The sequence below is a fragment of the Gracilinanus agilis genome, chromosome 4, assembly GCF_016433145.1.
Source record: "Gracilinanus agilis isolate LMUSP501 chromosome 4, AgileGrace, whole genome shotgun sequence".
In the NCBI taxonomy this organism is placed as follows: domain Eukaryota; kingdom Metazoa; phylum Chordata; class Mammalia; order Didelphimorphia; family Didelphidae; genus Gracilinanus; species Gracilinanus agilis.
Window position 1 is genome coordinate 432,805,328 of NC_058133.1, and position 13,622 is coordinate 432,818,949.

At 37.4% G+C, this 13,622-nt stretch overlaps 1 protein-coding gene across 1 annotated transcript; it reads left to right on the plus strand.

The window, feature by feature from the left end:
* The first annotated feature begins 9,543 nt into the window (after window positions 1–9,543).
* Window positions 9,544–10,950, plus strand: CCR6 (C-C motif chemokine receptor 6). The gene is made up of 2 exons (XM_044676827.1): window positions 9,544–9,552; window positions 9,850–10,950. Exons 1-2 carry the CDS (start codon window positions 9,544–9,546, stop codon window positions 10,948–10,950), a joined length of 1,110 nt encoding a protein of 369 aa, XP_044532762.1.
* The last annotated feature ends 2,672 nt before the right edge of the window (window positions 10,951–13,622 follow it).

A 13,622-nucleotide genomic window follows, 5' to 3' on the forward strand; every position in this document is an offset into this window, starting at 1 on the left:
TCTAATTGTTGTAGTTGTTCAGTTGTTCAGTTGTGCCGTGCTCTTCATGACTCCATGGACAGCTCTACTAACTTCCATTCTCTCTCTCTCACTCTTCCTTTCTCCCTCCCTTTTTCCCTCTCTCCTTCCCTTTCTTCCTCTCTCTCTCTCTCTCTCTCTCTCTCTCTCTCTCTCTCTCTCTCTCTCTCTCAAGCCCTTACCTTCCATCTTAGAATCAATACTCTGTATTGGTTTAAGACAGAAGCATGGTTAGTTGACAATGAGGATTAAGTGACTCTCCCAGGGTCACACAGCTAGGAAGTATCTGAGGCCAGATTTGAACCCATCTCTGACCCTGGCTTTCAATCCACTGAGCCATCTAACTGCCCTCTTCAATATCTCTTGAAGTATGTCCATGTTCATTGCTTCCATGACATCATCTATTCATATCATCCTTTGCCTTCCCCTTTTGTTTTGCCCTCTCTTGAGTCTTTCCCAACATCAGGGTCTTACTTTTCCAATGAGTCCTGTCTTCTCATTATGTGGTCAAAATATTTCAGCTTCAGCTTCAGTATTTGGCTATCTGGTGAATAATCTGAGTTTTTTTCTTTTATGTATTGACTGATTTGATTTCCTTGCTATGGCCGGGCTGTAGTTATTTATTTATTTGTATCTTATTTATTTAATCTATGCAGAATACATCATGAAAAATGCCAGGCTGGACAAATCAAAAGCTGGAATTAAGGCTGCTGGGAGGAATATCAACAATCTCAGGTCTATCTAAAGCAGGTTTTGAACTCTAGGTAGTCAGTGAAGCTGTTAGGGAAGCATATAATTTGAGGTCAGGCAATAAACAAGGATAATGTGATTGCTTATATGTTGGTTGAAGTCCCTGAGGAGAAGGATAGGGTCCAGATAGAGATGAAGACTTTAAGTCAGGGACTGAACTGTTGAAATTATCTAGAAGGATGTCATTTGGAGCAAAACTGCTTCTCGCACTTAAAGGGATGTCAATGGTCCAGAGTTAATGGGTCCTGAAGGACTAACTTAAAAGCAGGGAGTGACTTGTTCCCTAGAGTATTAATGAATCGGTTATCACCAAATTTACCCAACACAGCTGAATGCTAGAAAAGAGGAAGAAAGAGTCAGAACAAAAATGCACTGTCTTAGAAAAATCTTTCTAAAGTTTGTTATCTTCCATACAGCTTCTCTAGACTCTCTTTGGAAAGAAAACACAAAAAAATACACCTTGAATGAATGAACAGTTTTCACACCTTCCAGACACACAGTCAGAGACTGTCATTCCAAAACAGCTTTTGAAAAGACAGTGCATTATGATTCTCTGTTAATAATAATGCCAGCTCCTATTTACATGGCGCTGTAAGGCCAGCAGCGCAGTTCACTCATTTATTATCTTATTTGCTTCTCACAACAACCCTCTGAAGTGAGTTCTAGGTTATCTCTTTTTTATCTATAGGGAAACAATGTCAAAACCCTAGTTTGGCTTAGAAATATCTTTTAAGGGTATCTAGATTTCAAAGAGAAGCAAAAAAAATTATAAGTAAATTGTTTACTATTAATATTTTGTATGTGATTTATAGGTTAAATGGTATGATTTGATACTAGGATTATTATTATTATTTTGGTTGAGGCCTGTGGCTTCATCAACGTGGGGAAACCTTCCTCCAGTGATACAGATTGGCAGCTCATCTGTACAATGGTATGGTTGCTTGGTCTCTAAGAGGTTAAGTGGTGTGTCCAGGATCATACAGCTGGGGTGTGTGAGAAGTCATTTCTTCTTGAAATGACTCTAGTCATTTATCCACTATCCCCCAATCTGGTAAGTTATTAACAGTAGTAATGAAGACTGCAGAGAGACAAGAGTAGAGAAATAGCTTGATGTAGCAAAAACAGCATTGGATTTGGGGAGAGAGGTCCTGGATTCAAATCTTGGTTTTACTATTTATTACTATCTATATAACCTTGGACAAGTTACCTAACTTTTCTATGCCTGAGTTTCCCAACTAGGTTGTACAGTGGTTACAGCGCTGAGCCTGGAGTCAGGAAGATTCGGGTTCAAATCCCATCTCAAATAATTACTAGCTGTGTGACAAATCACTTAACCTATTTGTTCCAGTTTCCTCATCCATAAAGTGGAATAATTACAGCACCTACCTAGCAGAGGATTGTAGTGAGGATGAAATGAGATATATGTAATGTGCTTATTACAGTGCCTGGCATAAAGTAGGAGCTTTATAAATGCAGTTATTAAGATTGTTGTTATCACAATCTGTAAAGTGAGATGTTTGGACCAAATGGATTGTAAGGTTCCTTCTGGTTCTCTGTTTATGATGCCATGAAGATGAAGAAAGTAAGAAAGCTAAAAATATGTCATCTGTTCAGTGCTGGCGATCTGCTTAATGAACAGAAGAAAGGCGATTTTTCAGAAGGTGTTCTGTACATCCCATGAGAACTCATTAACCAAGACTGCAGATTCAGAGCTTCCGGAGTAATCTTCATTACAGATACTGCTAATGAGTTAGATGGCATATTGTTTCAGTTTCCTCATCTCTACAATGAAGGGGGTTGGAATCATAGACTCTTCCAGTTTTAAATCTGTTCCTATGATCTTGCCAATTTGACCAAAATCTTTCATTGGTCCTTCCTTCCTTCCTTCCTTCCTTCCTTCCTTCCTTCCTTCCTTCCTTCCTTCCTTCCTTCCTTCCTTCNGGGCAATTAGGAGAGATCTAGGTTCAAATCTCACCCCTGACACCTACCCAGTGGCTTAGGTTAACCCTTAACCATTTTAATTTCTGTTTTCTCTTCTGCAAAATGGAGATAATAATGCTTTTATTAATAACCTATAGCTCTCCCCCTCTTTATCAAAATGAATGAACAAATTCATGAACTCATGAAAAGTATTTATTAAGCCCTTACTACATGCCAAATACTATAGTGCTAGGGAAAACTAGTCCCTAAATTCAAGGAAATTATATATATATATATATATACATACATATATATATATATACATATATATTATATAGTACATTTATATGGATATATATAAACTAAACCTTTACCTCCTGTCTTGACATCAGTTTTAAGAGAGAAAAACAGTAATGGCTAGGCAATCAGGGTTAAGTGACTTGTCCAGGGTCATACATATAGGCAATGTCTGAGGTCATATTTGAACCCAGGTCCTATCAACTCCAGGTGTGGCACTCTTTCTACTGTGTTACCTAGCTACCCTGGAATTGATATTCTCCAAAGAAAAATTGGGAATTTTATTGATATCTTCTGCTTTTACATTGCTTACATTTGCTTCTATTTCCCTTCTCCCACTCCCTTTTAAAGAAGGAGAATGAATTTTAGAAGATAAAGTGGAGCAGTAGAGAGAATGATGTACCTGGAAACAAAAAAAGACTTGAGTTCAAACCTAACATCAGACATTTATTAGCTTTGTGATTCTGAGCAAATCATTCAGCTCTTTTTGTCTTAGTTTCTTCATATGTAAAATGGGAACAGTAATAGCATCTACTTCCCAGGTTGTGGTAAGGATCAAATGAGATAATATTTGTCAAGCACTTTGCAGACCTTTAAGTTATATAAATGCTAAATATTATTATAGTTATCATTATTGAAAAGGGGAAGGAAAAAAGTAAATGAAATTAACCAATATATGAAGAAGGGTACTTGCATTCTAATAGAAAGATTGCATATATAGACAAGGAAAGCTATTGTGTGTTGGAGAGTCAGGGATGGTGAATGAGTCATAAAGGAATTAATTGACATAGCTTCCAATGATGCACATGTAAAATCTAAACAGATTTCTTACTGTCTTGGGAGGGGATGGGAACAGGGTGAGAGAGAGTGAAGGAAGGAGGATTGGAGGGTAGGAGAGAATTTAGAACTCAAAATTAAAAAATATGTTAAAAAACAGAGCAAGAATTGGAAAAGGGATGGTGGAAAAGGGTGGATGGTAGTACACTAATGCAGCAGCAAGGCCAATGGCAAGAAAATAGCTAAAGAAGATGGATAGGTGTGATGGAAAGCATGATCTGGTCTCATATATAGCTATCTAACTAGATGTAATAAACTAGTCAGCAGGTCAATTTAAATAACCAAGAATGTATTAAATATCTACTGTACTAATCAAAAGAGGATACAATGAAAAGCAAAACCAAACAAAACCCTGTCTCTGCTCTTAAGAAACTCACAGTTCAATGGGGAAGACCATCTGTGGACAATTTTGTAAATAAGATACATAGAAGACAAAATTGGAGAGGAAAAGAACTAGTATTAAGTGGAACTGGGAAAGACTTCTTGAAAAAGGTGGGATTTTAGTTGAAATTTGATGGGAAATGAAGCAGACAAACATTCCAGGAATAGAGGACAGCGGGTGAAAATTCATGGAATCAGGAGATGGATTATCATGTGGGAAAAACAATAAGGAGTCCATTATTATTGTATAATAGGGTACATAGAATCAAGTAAGGAATAAGAAGACTGGAAAGGTTTAAGAGGGCCAGATTATGAAGGGCTTTAAATTCCTAAAAGAGGATTCAGATTTGATCTTGGATTATATTAATTTGTACTTACACATTCACCAAGTTGGGCAGTTTGGCTTCAGGTTGGGAGGTCCAAAGCTTAGTGCATGAAGTCCCTCTAGAGTCATGTTGGTGAACCTATGGCATATGTACTGAAGCGTGCTGGAGGGGGCTGCTCCCTTTCCTCTTTCCATAGGACTTTGAGGATATTTCTAACATTATCTACCCCTCTCCTCAGCAGCTCAATGGGAGTGCTTTCTCCCTCCCCTGTCTGGGGTAAGGGGGTAGGGCTCACTTGCAATATGAGGGTTGCAGTTTGAGCAACTTGCAAATTGGGCAGCTTGGTCTCTAAAAGGTTTCACCATCACTGCTCTAGAGTATGGTTTCTCAGCAGATAGTAGAAATCTTGTACTGATAAAGTAATGATCTTCCTAAGATTTTATTTTCCTCTTCTCAGTTCCTTGCTTACAAATCTTCAGTGACTCCTGGACACTCACAAGATGAAAGCCCAACTCTTTTGTCTATGGGTTAAGGCCCTCAACAGTCTTACCCAATTCTATGGAACCAACCATGCCTTCCATTGCTTCACAATGTAATCTTTCCTATTCCTATGAAAGCTATTCTCTGTCCTCTAAGCCCTTGAAAAGAATATGCTATCTTACCACATGGAAAATATTCTCTCCACTCCATTCAATCTGTTTATATGCTAGCCATATTTTATGTTCTATCTCGAATCCTACATCCTTCAGAACTTTCCCCAATAATAATGACATTTTGACAGCTATATGCATAAAAAGCTTGAAGGCTTTATAAGGCATTTATATGCATTTCCTTTTTGTCTCATAATAACACTGTGAGGTTCTGTGTATTATTTTTTTCAGATAAGTAAATAAAAGCTTAGAGAGTTTAATTGGCCTGCTCACTCCAAGTCCATGATCTTTTTCCTTCTTTAGGCATTTATAGTCTACACCAAACCATTTAGAATTTAACTATATGAATAAGCATTATTATTATGAGGTTGTATGATATTATGAAAAGAGCATTGGCTTTGGATTAAGAAACCTGACTTTACTTCTGTTTACCAACAACAACCTCTCAGATATCACAAATTGGCTGCCCTACAGGTTTCTCAAATTCAACATGCCAAAACAGAATATTTTGAGTCTTTTGCCAAGCCCTCCCTTCTTCTAAATTTCCTAAGACTGTTGAGGGCACCGCCATTATCCCAGTCACCTTGGTTTGTGATCATGCTGCCATTTTTGACTCCTATTTCTCATCTGAAATACAATTTCTTCCCAAATGTCATCACTTCTAATGTTTCATAACATCTCTCCTGTATGTCTCTTCTCTTCATTCCAGCTTCAGGCCTTTATCAGTTTTCACCCACACTATTGTAATAGCTTTTTCATTGATCTCTGTTCCCTGAGCCTCTCTCCACTCTAAAGGATTCAGCTGCCTTACTCAGGACATGACTGCCCATGCCACCTCCAGTACCCAATAAATTCCAGTAGCTTTCATTATCTCTAGGATCATTTTAACTTTTGCCTTGCCACTGGACTTTGATGACTCTGGAAGAGAATGAGTTTGTGCAATTCTGCCTCACTTAAATACAATTTATTGATTTCAACCCAGATCCTCTTCAAGTACAAAAGAGAACAACCACTAGAATAAAAAACTATAACAAATGCCCCCTGTTTGGCATTTCAAGCTCTTCCTAACCCAGCCACATCCCATGCCTTCTGGTTCTTTAAAAAAAAATCTTCTGACTTTATTTCTCTCCACATACTCTACAATCTGGTTACATGGACCTGTTAATGGCTCTCTACACACAGCAATCCATGCTTTTCAGCATCTCTGCCCCAGGCCTGGAACCTTTGCCTCTTCTCCCTGATTTCATTCAAGTCTCAGGCTACTCAAATGCCATCTTCTGCCAGAGGCCTTCTTGTCTTAAAGCTCCAGTCTTGAAGCTACTAGAGCTTCCCCCTTGGAAATCCCCTACCTTGCATACATGTCATACATACCTGGTTATTTACATATTGCCTCCTCCACTAGAATGTGAATTCCTTGCGAACAAGGACTGGTTTTGTCTTTTTTTGAATGTTCAGTGCTTTGTAAAATGTTTGGCACATATTGTTATTCAGTTGCTTTTCAGTCCTGTCTTCCTCTTTGTGATTCCATTTGGGATTTTCTTGGCAAAGATATACTGGAATGGTTTGCCATTTCCTTCTCTAACTCTTTTTTTTACTGATGAGGAAACTGAGGCAGATAGGCTTCAGTGACTTGCCATAGATCATATAGCTAGTGTCTGAGGCCAGATTTGAACTCAGCAAGATGAGTCTTCTTTGCTTCAGAGCTGGCACTCTATCACTGCATCACCTAGCTGCCATGTGAAATGTTGAATATACTTATTTCCTTTTTTTTTTAAATGAATCTTTATCTTAGGTCTTAGAGTCAATTATTGAGTATCAGATCCAAAGCTAAAGAATGTTAAGGGCTAATGCAATTGGGATTAAGTGACTTGCCCAGGGTCACATAAGTAGGAGTGTTTGAGGCCAGATTTCAACCCAGAATCTCCTGTCTCCAGGCCTGGCACTCTATCCACTGAACTGCCTAGCTATTTTAAAATGAAATAATTGTATTTTTAGTTTTTCTTAACTTTTGCTATGAGAGTCCTCTCCCAAAGTGGAAATAATCTGCAAATATTTTAATATAGAAACAAAATACATCAATAAGACTTTAATATAAGCATTATACGTATACATATGTTATATGTATATAGACACATCTATTCACACACAGATCCACAGAATCTCAAAAACACAGAATTTACATATAGATACATATATATATTCACACAATGCATGGATGCCTATACCTATATGTCTATAAGCATGTACATATACCTAAACATGTTTATTCTACACACATATAGACATATATGTATAAATATATATTTTATTTGGAGAAAGGCAAGTGTAGTAGGCTTAACACAGTTGTAGATGACTCTCAGCTGTGAGGGACATCTAACACAGAGTCAATATGGGCTGAATCTAAAAAGATGAAATCTAATAGGAATAAATATAAACTCTTACCTTTGGGTACCAAAAAAAAATCACTTCACAAGTACACAATGGGAAAGGTTAGAAAGCAATTTGTCTGGATACAATCTGAAGGTTTGCAAGCTTGATATGTGTCAGGAACATGATTTTTGGCCGAAGAACCTAACGTGATCTTCTGCCATATGAAGTGACTTCCAGGACATCCTTGAGAAAGTGGTGGTCCTTTTTGTACCGTATCTTTGTAAGATCCCATCTGGGCATTATATTCAGTTCTTGAAGCTACAGTTTAAAAAAGATTTTAGTTGGAGATATGCTGGAGCAGTTTCAAAGGAGGGCAACTAGAAGCATGAAGGACCTTCATCTCATATCATATAGATTGAAGGATGTGGACATCCTTAGCCTGGAAAAGAGAAAGCTCAGGCTGGATAAAGCAGCAGTTTTCAAGTATTCAAAGATCTATCCTATGAAAGTGGGCATAGCTTTTATCTTTTTAGAATCAGAGACAGAAGCAATCTGTGGAAGTTAGGAAGAGGGAATTTTAGACTTGATATCAAGGGAAACTTTCTAATCATTACAAATGTCCAAAAGTAGAAGGGGATTAGTTTCACTTAAGTGTTTTATTTTGTTACTAGAGATCTCTCCCCAAGTGGAAATAATCTATAAATGTTTATAATATTGAAGCAAAATACATGAGTTGTGGGTTCTATCACCTTGGAGCTCTTCCTGTAAGGGCTGCATGACCATTTTTCTGCTATGTTGCAGTAGAGATTACTTTCAGGTACAGATTGTGTTAGATGTTCACTGAGGTCCCTTCTAGCCCTCAAAATCCTGTGATTTCTGTGTAATGTGGTAAAGGAGTCCATATTCATATCTGGGTCAGATGTTAAATAGATTACTTGATGGGGGCAGCTACATAGCACGGTGGATAGAGCACCAGGTCTGGAGTCAAGAGGACCTGAGATTCAGCTATGGTCTCAGATACTTCCTCTCTGTGTGACCCTGGGCAAATCATTTAATTCTATTTGCCTAGCCCTTGCTGCTTCTCTGGCTTAGAACTGATCCTAAGATTAAAGGTAAGGATTAAAAAAAATAACTACTTGATATTTATTCATGATTCCAGAGAACCAATGATGAAACATTTCAAAGAAGTGATGGATTTAGGGTACAGAATGAAACATTCTCATAAGCTTTTTTGTGCATCGTCTTTGAGGAAATTGGTTTTGCTTGACTCTGCATATTTGTTACAATGAATTTGTTTTTTCTTCTCTTTCTCCCCCCCCCCCCGCAATGAAGTGGGTGGTGAGAAAAGAAAATAGTATTCTGTTGATTTTTAAAAATAGAGAGAGTTGAGGGTGCTACAGATGTGAAGTATTCTTCAGAGAGAGATTTCCACCATTTTCAGTCACATCTGACTCTAAGGAAGGTAGTATTTTGGTCAAGAGACCAAAATCATTCCTTAATTCCTCCATTATCATACTCCTCGAATGCCCTGGTGAACCTGAGTTCTTGAATGCTATACCAGTGGAGCACTAATCCTGGCAGGTTCTACCTGACTGAAGTTCATGCCTGGCTATAGACTCTCATCCAAGGTCAAAGCTAGCTAAACTTGGAGAGAGTTGGTCAATAGGGGATGAAATTTTTGGACATAGAAGCTCATGAAACCATCTATTAAGGCAATGCAGAATTGAATTCTACATCAGGTGAAGGAATACCCACACTTGTAAGACCTCTTGAACTGTTAAAGTAGGTGTCTACTAATTCCAATTAAATGAGATAGAATTCCATTGGCTAATTTTTGTGTGTATGTGTTTTGTAGAATGTCATTCACTGCTTGTCTTCATTCTGTCATATTTTTCTTTGTTTTATTTTCTCCTTAGAATCGCCATATCTTCTTTATCTCTCTCTTGGTGATACAAAGATATCATATCTGAACTATCCTTAGCCCAGTTACCACCATGAATGAGGTAAGCCCACTTTATCACTTAGAGCAGTGGTTCCCAAACTCTTTTGGCCTACTGCCCCCTTTCCAGAAAAAAAAATATTACTTAGCCCCCTGGAAATTAAATTTTTAAAAATTTTAATAGCAATTAATAGGAAAGATAAATGCACCTGTGGCCATCACCACCTCCCTGGATTGCTGCAGCACCCACCAGGGGGCGGTGGCACCCACTTTGGGAATCATTGACTTAGAGTAAGATTCTTGGTTTCTTAGAATCGCATTTTTGTGCTCCAAATAACTATCTTTCTTTTCTGCTTTCTAGGAACCAATGAATTCAAGCACCTTTGATTATGATTATATCGGAGTGACCAGCACTACAGACTATGTTATTGGTGATGCAGTACTATGCGTTATGGAGGAAGTCAGAAAATTCACAATGTTATTTGTACCCGTCGCATATTCCCTCATCTGTGTCTTTGGGCTCCTGGGGAACATTTTAGTGGTGATCACCTTTGCTTTCTACAAGAAAGCCAAATCCATGACTGACGTCTATCTCCTTAACATGGCCATAGCAGACATATTGTTCATCCTTACTCTCCCATTCTGGGCTGTAAATCATGCTACAGGCTCATGGAAGTTTAGCAACATTATGTGCAAACTGACTACAGGTATCTATGCCATCAACTTTAATTGTGGAATGCTTCTTTTGACCTGTATCAGCCTGGACAGGTACATTGCAATTGTACAGGCGACCAAGTCTTTCAGGTTTCGAACCTGGACATTAGCATATAGTAAGATGATCTGTTTGATGGTGTGGCTATTTTCCATCATAATCTCTATTTCAACATTTATATTCAACCAAAAATATACAATACAAGGGAGGGATGTGTGTGAAGCCAAATACCACACAACCTCTGAGGCAGCCAAATGGAAAATACTCATCTTGGTTTTCCAGCTTCTCTTTGGTTTCTTTATCCCTTTGTTGTTCATGATATTTTGCTACATGTTCATTGTCAAAACTTTAGTGCAGGCCCATAATTCTAAGAGGCATAAAGCCATCCGGGTGATTATTGTGGTGGTCCTTGTCTTTTTGGTCTGCCAAGTGCCCCATAATATGGTTCTTCTTGTGGTGGCATCCAATATAGGTCGGCTTCGATCCTGTAGTGATGAGAAGCTCATAGCCTATACAAGGAGTGTCACTGAAGTCCTGGCTTTCCTGCACTGCTGTCTCAACCCTGTGCTTTATGCATTCATTGGACAGAAATTTAGGAATTACTTCCTGAAGATCATGAAGGACCTGTGGTGTGTGGGCAGGAAGCACAAACCAGTGGGCTTCTGCCCTAAGATATCTTCAGAAACCTTTATTTCTAGACAGACTAGTGAAACCTATGATAATGAGAATGCTTCATCTTTTACTATGTAGTATGCTACAGCTGAAATAATCGTGACAAGCTTTAAAAAAGGATGTCAAAGAATTTCCTCATCATCCACAGGTTAGACGATTCTTGATTGTCTACAAATAGTGATGAAGGATAATATAGATCACTGAAAACCACAGGAAAAAAAAAAGAAACCAAAAGACTCAAGCCTGTTTTTAGTCAATAGGTTAAAGCCTCTTTTTAAAACAAATCTCTTTCTAGTTAAGCAACATTTATGTGATTAATCTTCCATTCCTTTCATTTCTCCACATACTCTCAAGCATCAATGTGAAGATAAATGATTAAAATACAAGCAGGAGGAAGAAGCAAGCAAGCAGATCGGGCTTTGCAAGATAGAAAAAATGGTTCCTGCTAAGAAGTGGTTATGCTGGGACAACTACGTGGATCAGTGGATAGAGTCAGACCTAAAGACAAGAGGTCCTAGGTTCAAATCTGGCTTCTGACATGTCCTAGCTATGTGACCCTGGCAAGTCACTTAACTTTAATTGCCTAGCCCTTACCTCTCTTTTGCTTTGGAACCAATACTTAATATCAATTCTAAGACAGAAGGTAAGGGATTTTTTTAAGTGGTTCTATTAAAAGCAATTAAATGAATATTAGGTTGAGAGCTAGGAGGAATTTTAAGAGTTATCTAGCCCAGCCTAGTTGTATAAAGATATGGAAACTGAGAACCAGAGAGATTAAGATACTGGCCCAGGTAATACAGGTTAAAACTGGGATTTGACCCAGCCCTCTTTCTAAAGTAGTTCATGAGTCTCTGTGGACAAGACAGTTAATATTGTAGTGGAATGAAAAAACTAATACTAAAACAAAATAACCAGGCATTGAAAGAACTCTATTTTCTCTGGTTAGTACCTGTTTCATAAATAGTGAGGAAATTGGCTAAAATTACTCATTTTAAAAACCTTATGTTCTAATAAGTTTTTTTAAAAAACCTTTGTTTTATAATTAATGAACTTTTCTGAGGCAGAGTAGAAACAGATTTTCCCCGTCTATATCATATAGTAGAATGACAGGGGAATTCTGATTATTAACTCCCAAGTTAGTCATTATATATGTAGTATTCAACTTCCCATTGATTCTTTAAATGATCTTACTCTGAAAGTAAAGTTTGTGCTGATTTCTTTTCTTTTTTTAATTCAAAGATATTTTCTTTTCCTAATTACATGTAATAATAACTTCAACATATGTTTTCTGACATTATAAGATCCTATTGTCTCCTTTCCTCTCTTCCCTCGCCACTTTCAGAGATGATAAGCAATTTGATCTGGATTTTGCTTCTATTATCATGCAAAACGTTCTTCCATATTGATTATTGTTGTAAGAGAATTCTCATATAAAACTAAAAACTCAAATAAAACCATAAGTAAACTAATGTGAAAGATAGTGTGCTTTGATCTGCATTCCAACTCCAAGAGTCCTTTCTCTGGAGGAGGATAGCATTTTTTGCCAGAAGTCTTTCAGGATTGTTCTGGATCATTGTATTGCTGAGAGGAGCTAAGTTTTACACAGTTGATCATCATACAATATTGTGGCTACTATGTACAGTGTTCTCCGAGTTCTGCTCATTTCACTCAGCATCTGATTTATTTTCAATTACTCTTTCCACTCTCTCTGCGAAGTCCCATCATCCAAAGGTTTTCTCAAAGCAGTATGTTAATATAGAATAATAATTAGGAAATAAATACCAATATTCTTTGAGAAAAATGTTAGAATGTGTATTAATGAAGAATATTTCACACAATACAGGATTACTTTTAAAACACTTTTGTAAGATGATGTCTAAAGATTCAAGAAATGTATTTTAGATGAGTTTTATAAAATAAAATCTTGTTACACATTTTAAAACGATTGTTTTTACTAGACTGAGGTCTGGTGCTGAATGAGTATACCGATGGCTGCATTGACATGTGAGAGTTTGGGAAGTTTTCACTGCTTTAAATCACTAGGCATATGGAAAGTTGTCAACAGATAACTTTAGTCAAAGAGAAACAATAGCTTATTCAGATAGTCCCTGATATATGACTAAGAGTCTGAATGTGATTTTTAAAAAGAAATGTGTTATTTGAAAACTAGGTCACTGATACCTCCTTTATAGACATGACCAAGGAATGGCCATCTAATAGCCATTAATTTTCTTGGTAAATGAGAAGGCAGAGTTTTGTTTGTGTTTTTGTTTGGTGAGTGGGAGATATTTTAATAATTTTTGATGGAAATCAAACTGGATTCTAAATATAATTTAATTTAGCTTTGTGCCTCATTGCCATCATTCAGACTATCAATTCTAAAGCCTTGCTGCAGTTCTGCAGTGGACTCAGGGCTTATCACAATGTACAAGGCTATGATCTGTTATGTCTTGCCATTTTCCAGGTACCTACCTCTGGATGGGCTCCCTTTTTAATCTGCTGGTTTTATTCTTCTAGGATCTGACGGAGCATGTTCAGATTTTTAGTCTTCAGGGGTCTTTTTTCCTGTATAAATTCTAACAATGTGAATTTATGTATCACCTTCATCAAATTCCTAACCTAAAAAAAGCTGTCTTTTGGCATAAAGATGACCCAAGGGTTTTTGAAGACCTTATCAGTGAAATGGCAAGTTCTGGTAGCTTCCACCAAGCTAGAAAGCCTTTGAGCATGGATCCTATGACATACCATAT